The following is a 22,199-nucleotide window of genomic DNA, read 5'->3' as shown; positions in this document are numbered from 1 at the left end:
TTTTTTTTACTTTGGATTCGAGTTCAAAACACCGAAAACTTTCAGAAAAGTAAAATTTTGTTTCGGCAACAAAAAAAGTTAAATTTTGTTAACCAGTGTTATCATTAATTTTTTTTTTTTTGTTAAAATCGAGTTTTGATAAATTGGGTTCTTTAAAAAAAGTATGTGGACATGTGTGTGATCAAACATGTGTGACCAAGATCATTTTAAGTCGGTATAAGAGGAAAGAGTTCAAATTAGCCTCAGGAAAGAGGAAATTAGCCTCATCTGTTCGAATTTTCAAAAACTTTAGTATTTTGATATTATTAAGAGAATTTGTAAGCTAATTTTTAACCATTCGCCCCTGATGCGGTAGTTATGATAAACAAAATTAAAGATTTTGGAATACAAATTTAGTATGAAAGTTCAACGCATTGATTAATATAACCCAAAATGTTTTCCCACATCCGTTTTATCAAAGGTGCAATTAAATAAATCCACAAATTACTGTTGTATGTGTGTGTAACCAAAATTTATGTACACTAAAAAACCTTTGTTTTCCTTTTTTGTTCCCAAAACAAAGAAAGAATATTCTTTCGCCCATAATTTCTGCACTAGAATGCACTCGAATGAATCAAAAACTCGTATTTTTTTTTTTTTTTTTTTTGTTAAAATTCACATAGAAGTAAAAAAAACAACCAAAAATTCTTGCATAAAGAATAAACTCAAACCAAAAAAAGAAACATGAAAAAAAAAAATGATTAAATATCAGTTACAGCACACATTGACATTCCAATGCAGCCTATACTCTTGTAGTATGGTTGTGCCATAACCTCTCTTTTTTTTTATTTTATACAAAAGATTTAAAACAAAGCCAGCGGGTGACGGACGTTACATACAGTGGACGTAAACGAATATCGGGGCACATACAAAATGATGACGCTTGTTTCTCTCTCTCCATCTCTCTCTTACTCTCATTTTTGTGTCTGTTGATTTCTGGGATTTTATATAAATTTTTGTTCATCCACTTCCCGGTCATTGTATCTGTTTTAATTGTCACACTGCCATATGAGAGATAAAAAGCAAAAAAAAAAGGAGATTGGAGAGATGGTTGCTCCAAATTTGGCAACAATGCATATCAGGGATAAAGAAGAGGGTTTTTTTTTACAAAAGCTTTGAAAAAAGTTCCCATTTTTCACAGAGAGGGTCGTTTCAAGATATTCAAAACTTTGTTTTGTTACTTTTTCTAAGAGACCCCCTGTTTTCAGTAAAAGTTCTTTTTGTTGTTTTAAATGAATTATATGTGTGTAAAGAAGTGAACGTTTCTAGGCGAACTCTACACAATGACAACCTTATCCATTGGAAATGATCTCTTACCTGATAGAGCAAGAGACTTGGTAGAGTATTCTATCAGCAGAGCCATCAGCAGAAGCACATGTATATTTTTAGCACAGATGTTATCTTGAATAACAACAAACTCAACAAAAAAAGAAGGCATTTGCTTATCTCTATGGCCTGTCTCAGACCTGGTCTCTGGTCCTGAACTGGACCCTACTTTCCGCTGTGTTTTTTTTTTGTCATTTTTCATTTATTTCGACTTTTTTTTACTTGTTTTATCTCCTGTTTAAACTTGGATGTTGCATTTTCACATCACACATTGTCTGTCGAAAGCTAAAAACTTGTTTGTACTCACTTCTTGGTTTTGTATAAGGATGACGAAGATAATGTTGATAGTTCATATATAAAAATTTTATTGGTACGTCTCTCAGTCGGTCAGTAAACTTTGTCTTTGTTTGAATGAATAAGGTACCTAGTTTGTGGTTGCACATCTTTGTGGATGGTTATTATTTTGCTATTCCCATCATTGGGATTCTGTATTCTCTGTACACACATATGGAAAGCCAAAAGGTAATCTTTCTAACAATCTTTTTGCTTTTTTTGTAGGTAGAAAGTCAGAAGGCCGAAGGTAGGTTCGGTTCGGTAAGGTTAGGTAGACTTTAGAGTAGGTAGGTAAGTTGAAGAATAATCTTTAAATTAGCCGCAATCATTTATCAACATAAAGTGTCGGGGGATTATGGCGGGTAGCCATCATCCTAACACAAAATACACAACTGATGTCACTATACTCTCATTCATATGCCCAAGCACACACAAAACTCAAGTCTTGTATCATTTTGAAGGATTAATTGTATATAAATTGTGTGTCTGGGGATTCTCTCGACTGAAGGCGGTATATTTTGTTTGTTCAAATTGAAATATGTCCAAAGCATTAGAAAACCGTTAAAATTCTTTTTTATTTTTCAATTCATTTAACATTATGTGATGTGTGTGTGACAGTAAAGTTAATGTTCATTTTGAAACATGAGAGACAACGATTAATTTTGGTATCAGCCTGGACTGTGTGTGAACCAAACCCTAATTGACTATTCCAATGGGTATTTAGAGAAGTTAAGAAGACAGAGAAGATAGGTACTATACACACACACACTATACAGTTGTAATTTGATATCTTTTGAAAAAGTTAGGTAGACAACAATGTAGATTGTAGAGGGTTTATCAAATTCCTTGACTTTTTGGAAGGGAAAGTGCCTAATAAAAACACCAAATTATATGAGGGATGGTATAATGCTTTTAGTTTTAGGAATTTTTGTTATTGGATTTTGAATAGAATATGGTTTATCTAATTTGATAATAAAGGCAAGGAATTTTTGTGTGTGTATAAGTCAACTGAGGTATGAAATTTCTAATTTGAATATTTGTTTGCTAAATAATTAAAAAAAAAATATTATTAAAAAACACCAAAGAAATAAGTCAATAGATGATCACAATCATGGCTCATTTCTACCATTTTAGAAAACATACCAAGGTTATTTCTAAATGTGCAAAGTTTCAATCAATATTTTGTGCAAAAATTGTCAAAAATGTTGTTTTGGGTTGGTTTCACTTGATAATTCGCTCATTCTAAAAAAAACCAGTGAAACAGATTAAATGACTTCCATTCATTTCTGTCGTGAAGAGATTCTCAAATTTGCTCAATTTTGCAAGTGTTTTCCTTTTTAAAGAACATCAATGAAAATTTTCTGAAAATTCACTACTGTTTTCCACTTCAATAAGGGATTTAAAATAGTTGAACAAATAAATTCTGTAATTAATGGTGATATCAACTACAGACTTTCCGAAAACATTGAAGTGAATAACTTCCACAGCTTTAAATCGGGTCTAATCGTTTCTGCTTAAGTATAAAGGTCTTTCAGCTCATTTAAGAAGCTTCTTAGAGACAATCGCAGAAGGCTGTTTCTTGAAAACTTAAAAAAGCTTTCTTTCATAAAGAAATAAAGGTCTTTTTTCTTAATAAATGCTTTTTTGCCTTTTATTTGATTTTAATTTGTTTTTATTGAATTTTTAAGACATGATGTTCTGACTGACTTTGACGGAGCGGCGAGAACTGTCCATGTTCATCCATCACAAGCAAACAAGTTTAACGCTGTCATAAGCTACTTTAAAATTGATAAGGAGATAATGTATTTATTTCTAGACCGTAAAGTTTTTAATGTCAGAGGGTACTAAAAAAGTAGGAGGGCTTGACGGAAAGATTAATTTGAAGTTGAACTCCAATATAAGTCATACGAAATATCAAAAAGCTCATGGAGCTCAATCTGGATGCAGGATATTACCACCAAAATACATCATAATTAAAGTTAAGTACAAAAACAAAAAAGATGGAGAGCAAATTCCTATTCAAAAACTTCGATAAACACAACTTTGAATAAATCTCAATATAAATCTGAAACGGATGAATTGATTTTTTTAAAACTTGTTATCTTTTCCCCAAGATTTTCGTAAATCCATTTAAAAATTATAAAAATAAAGTTTAATAAAAAAAAAATCAAAAACAGTGTTGCTTAATATGAATAATATCGTTAGAAGTCACTTATCAATTCATTGGTATTTAAATTTTGTTTATCTGTTTAAAAACTGTTTATAATGTGTCTGTGGGGTATAAAAATAATAAATTCATATCGAATTTAAATTGCCAATAAAATTTAATATCCCTTACTATTAAAAAGAGCAAGAACATAAGTTATATTTTCCTGAATTTGTTTTTTTTTTTTTTTTCAAAATTACTTTTCTGAATCCTCATAAAATTTGCTAGCCTTCCTCGTCGCCGACACACAAAAATATTATGTTGATTTTGATAAAGATGTCGATGGTAGTAGAAGAAGGAAAATAAAAAGCAATTTTAAGTCGATTTGATTGCCATAAGCATATGACTCTGGCATTGCCGTTCAGAAATATTCTCTGCAAGCCCATCATTAAAAGAACATTTAAGGCAATAAAATTGGAACACATAAGCGAAAGAGCGGTTAAGTCCATTTAGATGAATTTCACATCTTGCAATGGAAAAAAAGAAAATGATAAAAATAAAAGAAGAAGACAAGAAAAAAACACCTTAATCTTTAAATGACAACGAATAAATGTGTCGTCCTTGGTCTTTTGGGGTATCAGCTGAGAATTTATTGCTTCTGTTACAAATTCTTTGCCCTAAGTAGAGTAAATATCTGGTCGGGTGATGGTGTTGGTAGCACAGTAAAGACTGATAAGTCAACAATTCTTCATAAACAAAAATGACAATCCCCAAGTATACTGATATAAACCGTTATTTATACATTTTTTTTTGTATCTCATATTTATTTCTTTGTTATGGTTTTAAAGAAAAATAAAAAAAAAAAAAACAATAAAAGATAGTCGTCATCGACGCACAAGATGAGTAACATGTGCAATGCACTTGGTTGTTGTTAGTGGATTTTTTTCTTCTTCTTATTAAATACTTTTAAGTCATTTTGTACACATTTTGTGTATTTCATTAGGGAGCACTTGAGTCGGGTTCGGGTTAAGAAATTAGCCACACTTGATCGACGACAACGTTTCTTCTGTCATCACCAATCTTTATACAAATAGAAGAAGAAACAAAAAAAAAAAAAAAAACAAAAAGACTGCCATTGTCGTTGAACAATAAATTCTTTAGAATTGATTTGTACAAACTGATGAGGCTCTGTTTAGTTTGTTGTTGTTGTTGTAATATGATATGATTTTTCAAGGACCGGAAATAATGGTGAAATTGTTAATTTATATTCGTTTTTTTCTAATTCTTATTTTTGTGGATAAAGACAATTTTTGTTATCTTAATAAAAATTAAACAAAAATATTGAAAGATATGCATTTATTCCATTTTTAAAGATTTTTTTTCAATGAATTCGGTTTTTTGTATCCCTAAGTACCTAGAAATAATTCAAGCAACTGAAAAGCTAGTACATACGTTAGAATTTTACTAATTAAAGCCATAGTTATTGAATTTGTTGTTTTCGATAAGGCACTTAATACAATAATTTTTATGGAATTAATTTTGCTGAAAGAGTTATGACGGAGTCTTTTATTTATAGTCCAAAATAACAGGCTATTGTTATAAAGTAAACCACGTACCAAGCTAAATTAGTACACTGATATGAAATCTGTTATTGTCTCACAAGGCGAAGTAAGATTTTGGTACTACTTGTAGGCTTAAAAAAAAAAAAAAAAAAAACAAATTATGATAATCGAGATATATTGATTTTTCAGTAAAGGCATTTGCTTAAAAATGAATGCAAGTTTTAGTCGGAAATGAAGATACGATTTATTTTGAATTGAAAAAGAAAAGAACAAAGATTCGCATTGATTATGCGTTGAACTAAACCCTGTAAACCCAAAACACTCAAAGTTTTCGAAGAGGACTTTAAAAAAATACTTTTGAATTAAAAAAAAAAAAAATATTTGGGTGGCAAATCATTTTTTTTTTAATTTAATGCAAAATCATATTCGTCGAATTAGTTCCAATTTTAACCCTCTGTAGGCACACGGGTGCGAATTTGGCAGGACAAAAATAAAAAGTGGTCACAAAAAAGTGTCTTTATAAGGGTGGAAATACATTTTTTTTTTAATGGTGAATACAATATTCTCGAATTCCTCGGAAAATTCTACATCAGTTTCATATACATATGATTCTCTATAAAATTGTGAGACCAAAAAAAGTTCTAGCCAAATGAAAAAGTAGGTATAAACCAAATTCGCAAAAAAGAGGTGTGCCTACAGAGGGTTAACTTTGACCTTACATTAGCTATTTAAAACCCTTTGTTGCCCGGGGCAATTTTTTTCTCAAAAAAATTAAAAAAACGTTGAAAAAACTTTAAATATTTCTTGAATATCGCGCCAGAAAAAAATATATCCATTGCACTAGTAAATATCATTATATTAGTAAACTTCTTAGCTAGGTATTTGCTGATATATTTAATTGGGATAAAAAGTAAAAAAATAAAGTTTAAAAGGTGGTTTCTTATTGTAACCACCGGAAAACAAAGGGTTAAAGCCAAAAGTCAAAATAGTAACAAATGCGACGAATATAAGAACAAAAATATTTAATTCATTTTTTTTTTATGTAAATTTTAAGTTATTTTAATGCAATTTTTTTATACATACATATTTGCAATATATTTTTAATTTGTAATGGAATGCAATTGCATTGAAAAATAAAATGATTTTGTACAACATAAAAAAAAGTTTTGATGAATATTTTCTCAGGGAAAATTTATAATGATAAAAGATTTTTTAAATTAAAACCAAAGTAACATTATTATTTGAAGAATGGACAAGAAATTTTTGGTTGACCAAACGATAATTGAGGCGCTCAGCGCCAAAACGGCCTAACCCCAAAAATTTCGTTTTGAGAAAAACGAGTTTAGAGAAAATCATATTTTCAGGGTTTCTTTTTTGTTGGCTTGTAAAAGACTGAAAAACTGCTTCCACGATTAACCACCTGCACCAAACTTTACAAAAGAAATTCCTTATTTTTCTTTTTTTCGAAATACATTTAGCGATTTTTCAAACAACCAAACAAAAAAATTAAAAAAGAAAATTGTGAATTTCATGATTTCAAAGGCCTATTATATCAACAATATCAAAAACCAATAGTTGAGCACCTTGACCATTTTCTAACGAAATACTCTTTGAACTTATTGGAAAAAATCCAAAAAATCATTTTAGAATGTCCAAAGGACACAACTATTTACGGTACGGTAGTTCGATGAGCAATTTTTGATTTACAATGAAGTAACATTTCAAGACCTAAACAACAAGAAAGATTGCGGAAAACTTGAAACCATAGGTAATTGGTTTTAAGTAAATTAAATAACAACTTTTGTAGGTAGGTATCACATTCTCTTATGAAAAAAACACTCATCGGACAAAAATTGTTTCGAGGTGAATTTAAAAAACCTTTTCGCAAATTTTCAAGACTGTAAGACTCGATATTTTGTATACCTACATTTTTTTATTTATTAAAAACTGGGATAAAAGAAAAGTAAACTACCTATAGCTTCGAATTTGGTCTGTTCAAAAATGTTAAAACTGTTGGAGTGTAGGTACCTATTTAGTATATACGACTTGCACCAAAATTTAGTCCTATTCTCAACTAATTCAAGAACATGTAAAGGATTACCTACCTCGAAATTTTTTTTTAATTTTGGGATTCATTAATTTTTCCTAAAGGAAACTATGCCTTATAATTTTTTTTTTTTTTTATTTCAAACTAAATTTACAATCACAATGTTCAAATACAGACAGATAAATCTGAATAAAAAACGGTCTTATGAAATAATCTTATTCCTGAAATATGGAAATCCATAATTTCTACGAAAGTACGACCTACCTACGCTTCTATGAAAGTCACTCCCTAACTAAGTATACCTACCAAGAAAAGGGCTTAAATAAGTGAAAGAGAAGTTTGTAATTAAAACGTATGCTAATTTCGACCAAATTTGTAATTTAACACAAAATTGAAAAAGTTGCCATAAACAAAAATAACCCAATCTGTAATCCTTTTCTGGGATTCCCAATTATTTTCCAAACATAATTTGAAAGTTATTAAAAAATCATTTGAATGAAAAGATTTATCTAAAATAATTTCTTTTCTAACGAAATTTGGCAACATTCCCGTTTGGAAACATACACAAATGTAGTAGGTATACCCAGATCCACCAACTGGACACCATATTGCAACCATATGGACCAAAAATTGCAGAGGTGTTACTGTAAAAAAAAAAATATCTCTACTTTGTTTGTGCAAAATAAGAAACCATCAACTTCTAATCTCTCTCGCTCGGTCTTCTGATTTCTTATTTGAAGACCAACAAATAAAAAATAAAGATAAGTTAAAAGATAAAGAAAACATATTGAGAAATAAATAGAGGAATAGGAGCCCATCCTGTTTGAGAAAAAATCGATAAAAATTTATAGAAGATAAGAGAAAGAAACACAAAAAAAAAAAACTTCTTATCTTTAAAAATGAAAAATCAGTCAGAGAAAAAAAAAGATGAAAAAAAAAGGATTTTCTTCCCACACATTTTAAAGATAAGAAGGAACAAAAAAACAAAAAATTTTCCACTTTCCAGTGTTCCTTTTTTTTTTTAATCCCAGTTTTTTTCTTCTTTTTTCTCAACTCAATACTCAACTCTCTACAAACTTCTCTCTCTCCCTCTCACTCTAAAAATCTCTATTGTCTTATTTCTTCTTATTGGTTTTTAGAGATATTTTCCCCAGCCAAAATTGTGAAGGATACAAAATCTATGTGTGTGTGTGATTATCATGGGAAAAAACCAGTTATCCCGTTTTATATACTTTATTGAGGAGCATCTTTTATTATATACTCAACGGATGTTCGTTTTCATTCCTCTCCCAAAAACATACACAACAAAAAAAATGGATGTTCTCCTTTTTTTTTCTATCAAGTGTTTGCGGGGGAAGACAAGAGAAAGAGACGACAAGAAAAAAAAGGGAATATATTGTTGAAAAACAGTGGAAAAAAAAAAAGTTTAAAAAAAATAAATTTAAATATGGCGAAATGCAATTTCCTCCTTTTTTTTAAAATAATTTTATATTTTTTGTGAGGTGAATAAACAAAAAAAAAAAAAAAAACAAACTCACCTCATATTTTAATCCAGCCAAACGCAACCATGTCTCAACTTTCAGACAATACGGCGATAGCGATGGCAACAAGGGAGTACGCGAAAATTGATACAAATAAATTACATCCTTTTCAAAGTTCGCCTTATGGACGTTGTACTTTGGTGGCGCTTCGGTCTTCGTCACGGTGGTATTGTTGGCCGAATTCTCGTGATTTTCGCCCTCTTTTTTGGCCTCGCCATCGGCTGCTGGGGTCGTAGCGGTACCATCACCGGCCGCCCCGTCACCACCCTCGCCCGCTGCTGCTGTTTTTTCGTCAGCATTGGCGGCGCTAGCATCGCCAGTGGCTGCTTTGTCGCTAGCAGCGGCAGCTTCGCCAACATTATTTGCGGCTGCCGCTTCTTCTGTTTTATTTTCAGCAGCGGCTGGCGGTGCAGCGGCTTTGTCGTCGGCGGCGATATTTTGTTGTTGATTTGTTGCTACTTCAGCTGCCATTTTTATTTTTTTTTTTTTGTCAAGTTCGTTAAGTTTTTGAGTTTGAGTCAAAAAAAAGTGTGTGTTTGATGGGAAATTTAACAGTTATATGGGAATTTTTTGAATATACAAAATTCTCACCACAGGAGATTACTTAGATTTTTTTTTTCTATGTTTTGAACAAACAACAAAAAAAACAATTGCACTAGGAACGGTTTTTTTTTTCTCTCTTTGCTTTTATTTCATATGCACAATATATTCCCGTTAGAAATAAAATGTGTTATTCAGCACAGGGACACTTTTTTTAAAAAAAAAAAGGACCGATTTTTTATGTCAAGCTATATTTTTTATATACAAAAAATCGTATATGTATATAATTTTTAGGATCCGTTTATTTTTTTTGTTTGTATATAATTTTTAGTTGTATAGTGTAAATCTGTATAACAGAAAGAACACACAAGAGATTGGAGATAAAGAATAAAACACAAAATTGCACTTGCACTAATATGCAATATATGAGAACAGTTATAAATATATATATATATGTATGTAATATGCTTCCAGAGACAACAACTGAGAGAAACAACTGACAGCTAAGAATGCTCACACTATACTGAACGAATGTTGGTCTTGGTGCTGCTGGAAAACCGTAACGTATATTTGCTAGCTTGCTTTTGTGGATTTTTCTTCTTCACATATAAAATAACAAATTCACCACGCATAGAAGAAGAATTGATGGAGTAGAGAAGACAACAACAAAAAATGCTGGAGTAGAAAATGCAGAGGCAAAGGCGAAAACGGACACACACAAATTTGTTTGTGGTAAATGTTGAAGGAGAAATTCATGGAGGATATGTCGTGTTTTGTTTGAATGGATTGGTGTGGTGGTGGTGATTTTTGTTGAAGTAAAAAAGGGCTCATTTAGAAGTAGAAAGGGGAAAAATTTTTTGATTTTTTTTTGAGTTGGAGAAGCGTTGAATGAGGAATGGAGTGAATAATGAAACAAACAAACAAATTCAACAATTTGTGTGAGTGTTTGTTGTTGAAGTAGGGGAGAGTTGCAGGTTGCAATGAGGTGAATTTATGAAGTGAGTGGAGTTTATTAACTTTAATCTTGTAGGAGTGTTAAATTTTAAAGTTTGATGGGAGTAGAAGTTGGAATTGAATTAAATTTTGTAAAAGAGTTGCCGTATGTAAGTTATTTTTTGCTTGAAGTTGGTTATTGGTTTATACATATAGACAGTGGATAAAAATTTACACTTGAAAATTTATTTGCAGGCAATATTTTCCAGAAAATTAAATTTTTAACAAGTTTTTAAAAGAATTTTTTAATTAAATCGATATTCTAAGTTACTAAATATAATTTAACAAAAAGGATAGAAAAACAATGCACAAAAAAAATTTATACACATAGGGTAGAGTTGCCTATTTTCGGCCGTCTCCAGTTTCCGGCCACCTTTCGAAAAATCGTTATAGCTAGTGATTTCGAAGAGGTTTATGCCAAATTTTAGCTCGTATGCTGTTCTAATAAATGAGAGAACAGCATAAGAGCAACATTTTGGAATAAACCCTATGAAATCCCGGCCGAAAATAGGCAACTCTACCCTACCTATTTAATAGTGTAGAGTAACCTTATTCCGGCCGTCTCCAGTAGCCGGCCACCTTTCAGAAAAATCGTTATAACTAGTGATTTCGTAGGATTTATTCCAAATTTTTGATCTTATGCTGTACTTTTAAATGTCCCTCCCAAAATAACAATATTCTTATTATTCTTGTTATTCAGTTTTCTTAGAAAAAATAACTTTTTGTGAAGTGATCCAATCGGGTATGATTTTTTTTGTAATTTTACTGCCGAAATTTACTATCTTAATTAGTGTTTTGTGTAAACAATTTCCGAGCTAATGCTTTGAAATGTTGTTTTTCTCATTAAATATACATTATTCTTCAAATAAAATAGTTTTTAAATAGGAAAAAGATGTGAATTTTGGTAATTTTAAGGGGGGCCGGAGATGGAACACAAAAAAATCCTTTGAAATTCAAGAGTTTTCTGTATTCGGCCCCTTTTATTTATAAAAGTTTAAAAAATGGGGAAAATTAAGTACATTTTTGAATCATTTGATGTTATAACTTATTAACAATAAAAATTGTTTCTAAATTATTAAAACACAAAAATTTAAACAAAAAACATTCAATTTATTTAAGCTTGACAAAATAAAGTCAGTGGCCGGAAATTGGACACTAGATGGCCGAAAATAGGAAACAAAGGCCGGATTTAGGAGAATCGGACTTTTTTGTACAAAAACTTAAGAAGAAAACTCGGGAAGAAGTAAAAAAAAAAATTCGGCTAAAATTTAGCGCGATCTGCATTCTTGGCTTTTAGGAGCAAAAAGTATCTTATTTTACAAAGTAAATATTAAAATTATTAAGACCATGTCAACGGTTTCGTTGACATGGTCAACAACAAAATAACGTACTTATTTTTGTAAGTTTTTTTTTTCACTTTGACATCGATTTTTTCTTACAACTTTTCGTTTTTAACGGTTTACCTGAGCTTTTTATTAGGGAAAATTTTAATCATTTCTAATAGTTTTGATTTCTTTTTTTACTTTGACATCAATTTTTTTTCTCTTGCTTCCAATCTTAAAGGTAACATACAATTTTGATATTTTACATATTACTTAGTTTTTGCAATAAACCCACATTTTATCTAAACCTAAAAAAAACACCCTTTTACCTACATTAAAAAAAATTATACCTAGACTTATTTTATTCGTAATTGTATTGACTACTTAATTCTTGTTTGAATAACTATTTTTTAATTTAAGGAAAATGTATGTATTTTTAAAAATGTATTTAAAAACTACAACCAAAAATATATAAACCTTTATAATTTGAGGGCAAAGTGAATACGAGAAAACCAAGTATCTACTTCTACATTATAAGACCTCAGAAAAAGGCGGTGACTGTGGGACACCCTGTTAATAAATACATTTGCTATTGAAATTAGTGATGGGAACTATCGCATAAAATCTATCAAACTATCGATAGTTGTAAAATATTCATTCATTCGATAGTTTTAAATCATTCATTCATTTAGTTACTATTTTTATTCGAATTGTTTTTTCATTTCGATAGTTTAGTTACTATTTTCATTCGAATAGTTTTTTTCATTTCTATAGTTTAGTTACTATTTTCATTCGATAGTTTAGTTACTATTTTCATTCGAATAGTTTTTTTTTATACGATAAATTTTTCATTCAAATAATTTTCTCAAACGATAGTTTTTTTCATTTGAATAGTTTTTTAATACGATAGTTTTTTCATTCAAATAATTTTCTTAAAAGATAGTTTTTTCATTTGAATAGTTTTTTTATACGATACTTTTTATTCTGTTTATTCGATAGTTTTTATTCGATATGTTTTTTCTATAGTTTTTTATGCGAATGAATAAATGAATGAATGAACATTTCGATAGTTCAAATCATTCAGTTATTAACCATCGATAGTTCCAATCATTCGATAGTTCCCATCACTAATTGAAATCCCAAATATTTATCGCCAAATTTAAGTTTTGATGAAGCTTTGAAAATTCTAAAAAATGAATAGGGTAGAGTAGCTAGTAGCAGGGTAGTAGGATTTTGTCTCATAAAATAAAGCACAGAAACGTCAAATATCAACATTTTCGAAAAATTCTTGAAATGAAATGTACTTTATTTATTAATTTTTCAGTATGGTTAAAAAAAAGTTATTAATATTTCCCAAAAATACATATTATTAGTTAACTTCACTGAACTTCACTGAGCGGTGCAGGGTCAAAAGTCCACGGGCCAAAAGTCCATAATGGACTATTGGCTCACTTGTGTGGGTCATAGCTCCATAAATCAATTATGGACTTACAACCCACCCAAGTGGGTCAAAAGTTCACACAAAATTCCTGTGGACTTTTGGCCCATCGATTAAAAATTTATAACCAATTAGGAAAGCAAAAATTCATTATGAGGCTGAGTTCTCATATTCTAATTTTTTTCGCAATATCTCTCCAAAACATTTATAAAAAAAAGTGATCAAATATCTTTTAAATTCGAGTGAATTTTAGAAAATTAATTTAATAAGTATTCAAATCTGGAACAATCGTCAATTTTCGAAAGTTTCTTCATTAAATGTTCAATTGGTGTCATGAAATTAGTCCAAGTGAAATAAGACCAACTTTCAAAATTGGTTTTACTTCAATTTTCAACATTTATAAATACACAATTATTCAAAAGCTTTTCAAAACATTTGAATAAACATTGAAAACATGTAAATGTAAAAATCCCGTTTTGGCAATTGTATGATAATACCGCACACCAAAGATGTTTTTGTTATAACTAGGTAAACGCGAAGCGGGAAAAAATTTGCTCACATGAGAATCTATTTAAATTGCACAAGCCAAACGCGAAGCGGAAAAAAATTTTGCCCACGGGAGAATCAATTTTGAGGTGTGAAAATAAAAATTCGCGCGAATTTTTATTTTCACACCTCAAAATTGATTCTCCCGTGGGCAAAATTTTTTTCCGCTTCGCGTTTGGCTTGTGCAATTTAAATAGATTCCCATGCGAGCAAATTTTTTTCCGCATCGCCTTCCGCCAATTAATTGGGATTTATTTGTTTTTAATCTCCATATTGTGATAATTAATTAGGCCGCTTTGTTTGCGAGATAGTTTCCCAAATAAGTGGCGATTATCACTATGAGGCTCCAAACTAATCGTCTTTTGAACAAAATTTTGTTCTTCTTTGCTTTGTGCGAATTTTCGAAAATTACTTCAAAAAGCTTTACAAACAAAACTCGAGTCAGTTAAGAAAAAAAAAACATACAATTTTCAAAAAAAAAAAAAATCATAAAAAAAAACTAAAAAATCAATTTACAAATATTGTTGAAACAAAATTAACGTTTGAACATTCTTTACAAATTAATATTCCTTAAGCACCTTCCACATCTTTTTCGACATTATGGAGTTCTGGCTCACTTTTTTGTGGGTTTCTGACACCCTTGGGTGGGTTGTAAATCCATAATTGATTTGTGGACTTATAACCCACCCAAGTGAGTCAGTAGTCCATTATGGACTTTTGGCCCGTGGACTTATGACCCTGCACCCACTGAGCTTGGTTTAGTCATAATCATTTGTTATTTTGTTCAACAAAAATAGTAAAGTTATGAGAAATTAAGCCAAAAAGTATGTTTAAGTTTATAACTTTTATCTTTATTAATAAGACCTATATCGCCCAAGTAACAATTTTACTTGCATAAAGTCCATTTTCTTCGATTCGGCAAGCTATAGTTTGTATACGTTTAGTTTAAGGCTTATTTACGCAAATCATCCATTTTGGAAAAAAAGGAGGTCTCCTAAAGGCTATCTGGAAGTGTTTAGAAGAAGCCTTGTAAATACAAGTTAAAGAAGACCTTTATAAGAGCTGTTTGAACCGTTTTAAAGCAGCCTTCTATTTTCAAGTGACAGAAGGCTTTCATAAGACCTGTTCCAAGAGGTTCTTGTAAGTATGCAATGTTTTCATCTCTCAAGTATGCAATGTTTTTCACCATAAGTATGCAAAGCTTTTATCCTGCAGATATGCAATGTTTGTAACGCTTTAGAAAAAAACATTGCATTTTTCAATTAGCTCCTTTTTTTCTACTCATCTTTAATATGCGAATATGGTATACTGGTAAGGTGCTGGCTTGGTATGCAGAGGTACGTGCGATCGATTCCTGGCCGGGCCACGTGATGAAAATAAAAAAATGTGTTCTTTTTCAATTAAAATAATATTCTCATCATTTCAGAACAACAGAAAAAGCAGTGGAATTTCCAAAAAAGGAAAAGAAACAAAATAGGAAAAAATTAAAATAAATAAAATAATATGTAGAAATTACAAAACAGAAAAAATCAAAAGAAAATAAAAAAATGAAAAATTTAATTAATTCCTTTTTTTATGCATTTTCTACAACACCTACAACAACTTCTATAAGGCCTTATTATAACATCCTACGCAAGTAATCCGGTTTGTGCATTAGATAAACCCTCTGCAGGAAGACCTCCGTAAGGCCATTTTACCTGTGAAGGAAAGTCCTATGCAATTTCGGTAAAATGCGCCAAAATGATTTGCATAAGACCTGTCCTTCTTGTTATGAAAGCCAAAAAATAGCTTGCATTGACCCTTACGAAAGCTTAATTGTAACTTGGGTCTACACTTGTCTACATTAAAGATCAAACCTATCTTTTTTAAGCAAACAAAAGAAACAAACTTATAGAGGTTCCTAACCTACACACATAACTAATATACAAAATGCCCATCTGTATTGATATACTTTTGTTGGTTCCTTTCCGAAAAGAAAACAAACTTCTTCAAACTTTTAAAAACTGCTCTAGAAAAATTGATATACATATGTATATGAAGCTTGTCGTTGTAGACTTTTTTTAACTTCCCATGTAAAAGTTTTAAATTCCAAAGTCATAATGTTGTGTCAAATTATGTTTTATTAAGCCCTCATGCTTGACACCATTGTCATGTTATTTATTTTTGACAAGAAAACAAATTAACCAACCCTCTAATTCCACCCATCAAGTCGAAGTCCCAACAAATTAAATTGCTTCCGTACCTATACACCCCTACCCTCATATTATACCCATCCAACATTTATATTATATTGTCATCTGCCTGGATGAAGGACCTTTATAGACAAAATTACAACAAAACAAAAAAGAATAACAAACGATGCAAACATATTGTTATAAAGAAACCCTGTAGGTAACAGAGTATACTTTGAGCTCTTATATAAAAAGAAAAACTCACGAAGCCACCATCATAATCATTATTTTCTAATTAACTAAATTATTTTATTATTAACTAGAAAATCATTTTTATCTCACGTTTCTGCTTCGTTAAAATTTTTGATTTTTCTCTTTTTTTTTCTTTACTATTCGCTTCTCATCTTGGATGCAACCGCACATTTACACATTTAATCTTGTTGTACTAAAGTCTATCTTAAGCAGAGGGAAGACTAGGTAAGGAAGATTCTATTGGAAAGGCTTGAAAAAAACTAACCATAAACAAAAAAAAAAAAAACTTAATCCTTCTGAAGGTACTCCTACTTTTTCACACAGAAAAAAAGGATGAAGAAAATATTTCACGTGATATCAGACCATCACCCACCACAAGTCCCACCACCCTGTCTAGAGCAGAAAAGACATCAGCAGGAGTTAGGAAAAATGTCGATTTCAATGCGAGATGCGATGATGCCAAGAAGCCTTGAGTTTTGTATTCTGCATCTTTGTTTTTGTTGCTTTTTTTCTTTTGCTCCAAATTGCATAAGGGGATACAATATGTTTTTTTTTTTTTCTTCTTTCTTTTTCTTCTTCGTGTTCATATTTTATTCTGCGTAAAGTTCTTTTTCATCTTCTACTATATATTCTATAATTCTACGACATATCTACGTTGTAGTTTTTTCGAACAGCTGGATACAAAAATCCTTAAGATGCACATCATGTTCTGGAACTAAATCTTTTCGCTTCATTTTTAAATCACATTTGGAAAATCTTGCCTTAGACAATGTGCTGCTTGCTTGGATTGGGTGTATGCTTGAATGGATAACTAAATTCGTTTGTTAATTGATAAGAGAGAGATCTGATCCTTTAAGCATCACAGAAAAAAAAAACACAGAAAACATCCTATCCTACCCATTATCAAGGATATCTCTTTGGGATATTCTAACGAGAACCTTGGATTAGGTAGGATTTTGGGGCGAAATCTATATCGAGACGAGAATCTATATGGGTTCCCTGTGGATACACAACGGATGCCTATGGAATTCTAGTTTGGCCACAACTCCTGGTGACATTGTCATTAAGCTGGGGGTATTTATTTAGGGGATCTGTCAAGTTTTTTTTTGAAATGCAAGAAGAGAGGTTATGGTGTGTGGAAGCCATAGTCGCATGTTATCAAATATCTATCCATTTAAGGACTATGGAGAACATTGGCTTTTAATCCTCTCGATATATAGGGTCTTGAGATAGTGGATGTGAAATACGCACTGGATGATGAGAAATATTAAAAAACATGACCTAGTTTTATGGATTTGATATATTTCTTTTTTTATTTGTTTAAACTAACTGATAGCATATAAACATACTGACTGATTTGGATAAGAGAATGAAAGGAAGTCAAGTCTTTTCAATTCCAGGTTCATTAAACAAAATTTTGTGAATTAACTCTGAACCAACTTATGTCATTTTCTTTCACTCCAATGAGATTACCCTTTTATTACTTATTTTTGCACTTTTGAAGGTTTTGTGTTCTTTGACGCCACAAAAGTGTAAAAAAAAATTACTCCGGAGTAATTTTAGTCAGATTTACACCGATTTAAAATTTTGTTTGAAAAGAGAAAAATTCGAAAAGTGTTTCTTTAAAATTCTTTTGTTATTAACAAAAACAACCATTATGAATATATTTCCTATTATATTATATTCCGCCATATATATTTCTTCCATTATTTTCGTTAATTCTTCACTTTTTCAAAAATGAAATTGAAAACCGAATAAAAGAGTTTTTCAGCCAGTGTTCTTCATCAATAAAAAAAATCCTGCGCCAGATAAAAAAAAATCCCATTTTTTTCTGCAATGATGGGATATTTTTATTTTACAATTATCAAACTAAGGGTGTGTGTCAATTAGGCTGAAAAAACCGATGAGAAGTATAATGAAAAATATACCAAAAGTAAAACTAATTCTGCTTCTACACGAAGACGTAGACGCACAAGATGCACATAAGAGCAAAGGAGAAATCGATCTTTCTCTCTTCCTTGTTCTTATGTGCATTTTGTGCGTCTACGTCTTCCTGTAGAAGTCGTCATACGAAAACAAGAACAAAACAAAACCAAAGAAAATAGCTGTAAAATTTGCGTCTTCAAAAAAATACTACGCTTAGAAGCGCGCGACGAACAGTAACGAAAATCAAAAGGAAATCCGAAGATAATTTCAGCCTTGCGTCTTCGTGTAGAAGCAGACTTATCAACGAACGCTTATAATTATTATGCTTCATATATTATTGATATTAATTTTTTTTTTTTTCAATTCATAAAATTTTTTCCCTAGGCCTGTTATCACTATTTTTTTCAAGGAAATTATCCATTTTTGCCTTGTCACACACACAAATACAAAAAAAAAAAAATTACTCTCATTATGTTCTATCACTCCAAAAAAAGGAGTAAAAATTTAGAGTACTCCTTAATTAACTAAATTTGATCCAATGTTGATGAGACAGTTTGTAAATAGGGTGTTGTTGTCATTGGAGTTTTGAAGGTTAACCTAATTAAAAATATAAAGAGACCACATTCATTCAGACTGATTCAGCCATGTAGACTGGTTTTTATACCAAGCACTAACTCTTAAGATCCGTACAGATTAAACTTTTTTTTCAATTTGGTGTAACTATTTTTAGTGTCAAATATATATTTTTAAAAATGAAGATCTTGATTATTATAATTTTTCAATTTGTTACAAAATTAAGAACAAAAAACGAATTTTTAAAGATTTTCTCGATTTTTGGACCTCAAATATCTACTAAACGGTTAGATAATTGAAAAAAGTGTACAAGGCCTTTTTTGTAGAGCGTTCAATTTTCTACAAGAATATGCTAAAAATTCAATTATGTAATAAAAAAAATGATTTTTTTTTTCGTAGAAGCTTGATGTGAAAATGGAAAATTGCGAAGCGGAGGACCTTCCCATTAATATAAAGAGCTCATATTTGTTTTTCGGAGTACCTACAAAATCGAAAAAAAAAAACGAATTTCGATTTTTTTTGACCCACCTTATGTCAGACTTAGCATAAACTAATTTTGAATTAATAATTGGAAAAAGTTGGGGCTACCATCTAAAATGAATTGTAAATTGAGTAGTTAAACATTTTAAGAAAACATCAGGTTAAATCAATGTTTCCCAACTTGGCCCTACAGGGGGCCAATTTTGTTTTATAAGGGGGAAGGGGGGGGGACTAATTTAAAATGATGCAGAGCTACACGCTATTCGAAAAATATTTAATTCTTCTGTTTCCACACTTAAAGATATAGGAATTTGTAAACCAATCTGGGATCTGTCATTCATTGTGTCGATATTTGATTTTCAAATATTCTGGTGCTAAATGTTTTTAGTCACAAAATGTCAGGGAAGGAGAAATTTGAGAAGGCTCTGGTGGGATATACGACAAAAAAGGTTGGTAAACACTGGGTTAGATGTTCCATCCTTTTATTATCAAAAATTTTGGGTATTGGATCCTTTCACTTTTTTTAAAATAAAAAATTAGAAATTTCCATTCTAATAGAATGAAGGTTTTTATTCCAAAATATCTGACACGAGCAGAAACAAGAAAAGGTACTAGACTATTGCAAATAAATTTAAAAAAAAAATTTGCCGTAAATAAGTGCTTTTTTTTGAAAAAAATACTTAATTTCCAGTCAGAAAAGTTGATACCGAAATATTTTTTATTTAAGATATAGTGAAAAAAAATTTGCTGCAATTAGAAAAATAGAAATATATAAAAACGAAACACAAATAGTGCACTGATAGAATGGTCAAACACATATCTCCCCAATGCGAAATTTCATGTTGTTATTGCATAACCTAATCAATCATAAGCAAAAGTACAACTTTTAAATGATTTATCACTGCAGTTTATTGCAACTTAATTTATCAACGGCCGGTGATATAAAATCGTAATAAAATCTTTTTTTAGTTTCTGAATTTCTCGTAATGACTATACTGATTTCAATGAACAAATTTGTACAAATGGTTTTAATAGTCAATAGTGATTTACAACTATCAATCGATAGTTGATAAATATTAAAATTTTGGATATTTAAACCTAATTTATACGAAAACTGGTCAACTTTTTAATGGAATTTTGTAATTAGATTTTATTTAATAATTAAGTAGTAAGATATCGAAACTAAATTGTTATCAACTATCGATTGATAGTTGCAAATCGCAATAAGGCTGATTATAATTTGGCAAAATTTTCAAAAAAAAAAACATTGTTTTTTATTTATAAAAAGAGTTACCTACATAATATTTTTTGAAAAATCATTTTTTTTTTTGATAAGTCAATTCTATTTTGAACATGAATTTTCTTGAAAATTTGTTCCGATACCAAATTTGTTTTTGAAAAACCCTTTACATTTTTTATCTAAGAAAACTACATAATTAGAAAAAATTACATATACAAAATATACATAACTGGACTCATATCAAGATTTTAACAAATCACAAACTTTTGTGAGGATTGTATGATTTGATTTGAAAAAGTTATATATACATATGTACATATTATAGGATTTATCAAGTTCAGGTTTAGCTTATTTTGAATACCTATGTATTTCAATATTTTGCATACGTAAAATGAATTTAATAAAATTACAACTTTTTTTTTTTGTTAAAATTTTAGTACTATGTATTTGCAAGCAGAATAAAAAAATTACTGTTTAATTTAAAAAAAAAGCGCGAGTTTTTAAAATAAAACAACAAGTTTATCTTTAAAAACCTGTGTTACAGTCTAAAATAAGCAATAGAATACAAAAAATGGTATGATAAGAGACGGTTTTATAAAAAGGGGCTTTTAAAACATAGGGGTAGTAAAAAAGTACAAAAAAACCTATCATAAGCATGATTAACAAAAACATTCAATACCTAATAGCCACATAAATTACACTGGTCTGCAAAATTTAACTTTTTTTTTCTCCTTCAAATAAGTTTTTGATATTATGAAAGATTAGACTTTCCTGAATCTAAATCTGGTTTCAGAAAAATTCTATCAGGTACCATTTTTGATTCATTTGAACTTGTATAAAATTAAAACCATTTGTCGCATTGAGCTCAAATTTGGAGGACTTATTCTTCATAATATGACTTATCGATTGACACCAAATATGTTCTTTTACATTCATGTTTACTCATTTTTAAAAATACTGATTGACAAAAAAAGCAGACATTTCGAAATCCTTCACTTTTTAGTAAATCCTACATGAACAAAAGCACCTTAATTAAGGAAAATGTAAAATATCAATGCCCATTATATTTAAAAAGTCAAATATGTAAAGAAAACCAAAATAAAATACATTAAACAAAATTTGTACGTGTTTTGTAATTTTATTTACCTACTATTTTTCTATTTAGAAATATCTTATTTGTAATAAACCATTCGATAAACTACCTTGTAAAGCTTCAGATTTGATTCTCATAGAAACAATAGTACACTTTTTTTTATAGTTTTCGATGTGCTGAGTTAGAATCCGAAGTCAAAAAAATTCTATCATGTCAGGATTTTAAGATATTTGCTTTAAAGTATCACAAAATCAAGTTTGTTTTTAGAAAATCTCAAAAAAAATACTTTATCTCAAAAACCAGAGCTGACCGAAATTTTTTGAGTTCGGATTCAAAATCAGCACACTAAAGACCATTAGAAAAGTATACTTTTGTTCTAGGAAGAAAGATATATTAATTTTTAGAGATCAGTTTCTTTATGGTAAAATATGCCAAACCTACTAAACTTACTTAAATTAAGATATCTTGGAGAAGAAAAGAGATATTGAGAAGATTGAAATTGAATTTGAAAGAAAAAAATAAGTTCTTTCATAAACCGTATCAGTTTTAATTGAAAAAGATTACATTGTGAAAAAATATTTTTTCGAAAACAGCAACAAAATGGGTTTTTGAGATTTTCTAACGGGAATAT

General features: G+C 30.0%; 1 protein-coding gene across 2 annotated transcripts in view; it reads right to left on the bottom strand.

The window, feature by feature from the left end:
- The window catches only part of LOC129920219 (failed axon connections), a 107,105-nt gene extending 97,039 nt beyond the window's left edge, over positions 1-10,066 (bottom strand). For both annotated transcript variants that reach the window (XM_056001470.1, XM_056001471.1), the window contains exon 1: positions 8,992-10,066. In XM_056001470.1, the coding sequence (XP_055857445.1) occupies positions 8,992-9,465 (474 nt within the window). In that variant the 5' untranslated portion in view covers positions 9,466-10,066. The remainder of the gene's footprint in view (positions 1-8,991) is intronic.
- Positions 10,067-22,199: the final 12,133 nt, after the last annotated feature.

Source organism: Episyrphus balteatus, chromosome 4, assembly GCF_945859705.1.
Source record: "Episyrphus balteatus chromosome 4, idEpiBalt1.1, whole genome shotgun sequence".
NCBI classification, from domain to species: domain Eukaryota; kingdom Metazoa; phylum Arthropoda; class Insecta; order Diptera; family Syrphidae; genus Episyrphus; species Episyrphus balteatus.
This window is presented reverse-complemented; position numbering and strand designations above follow the sequence as displayed.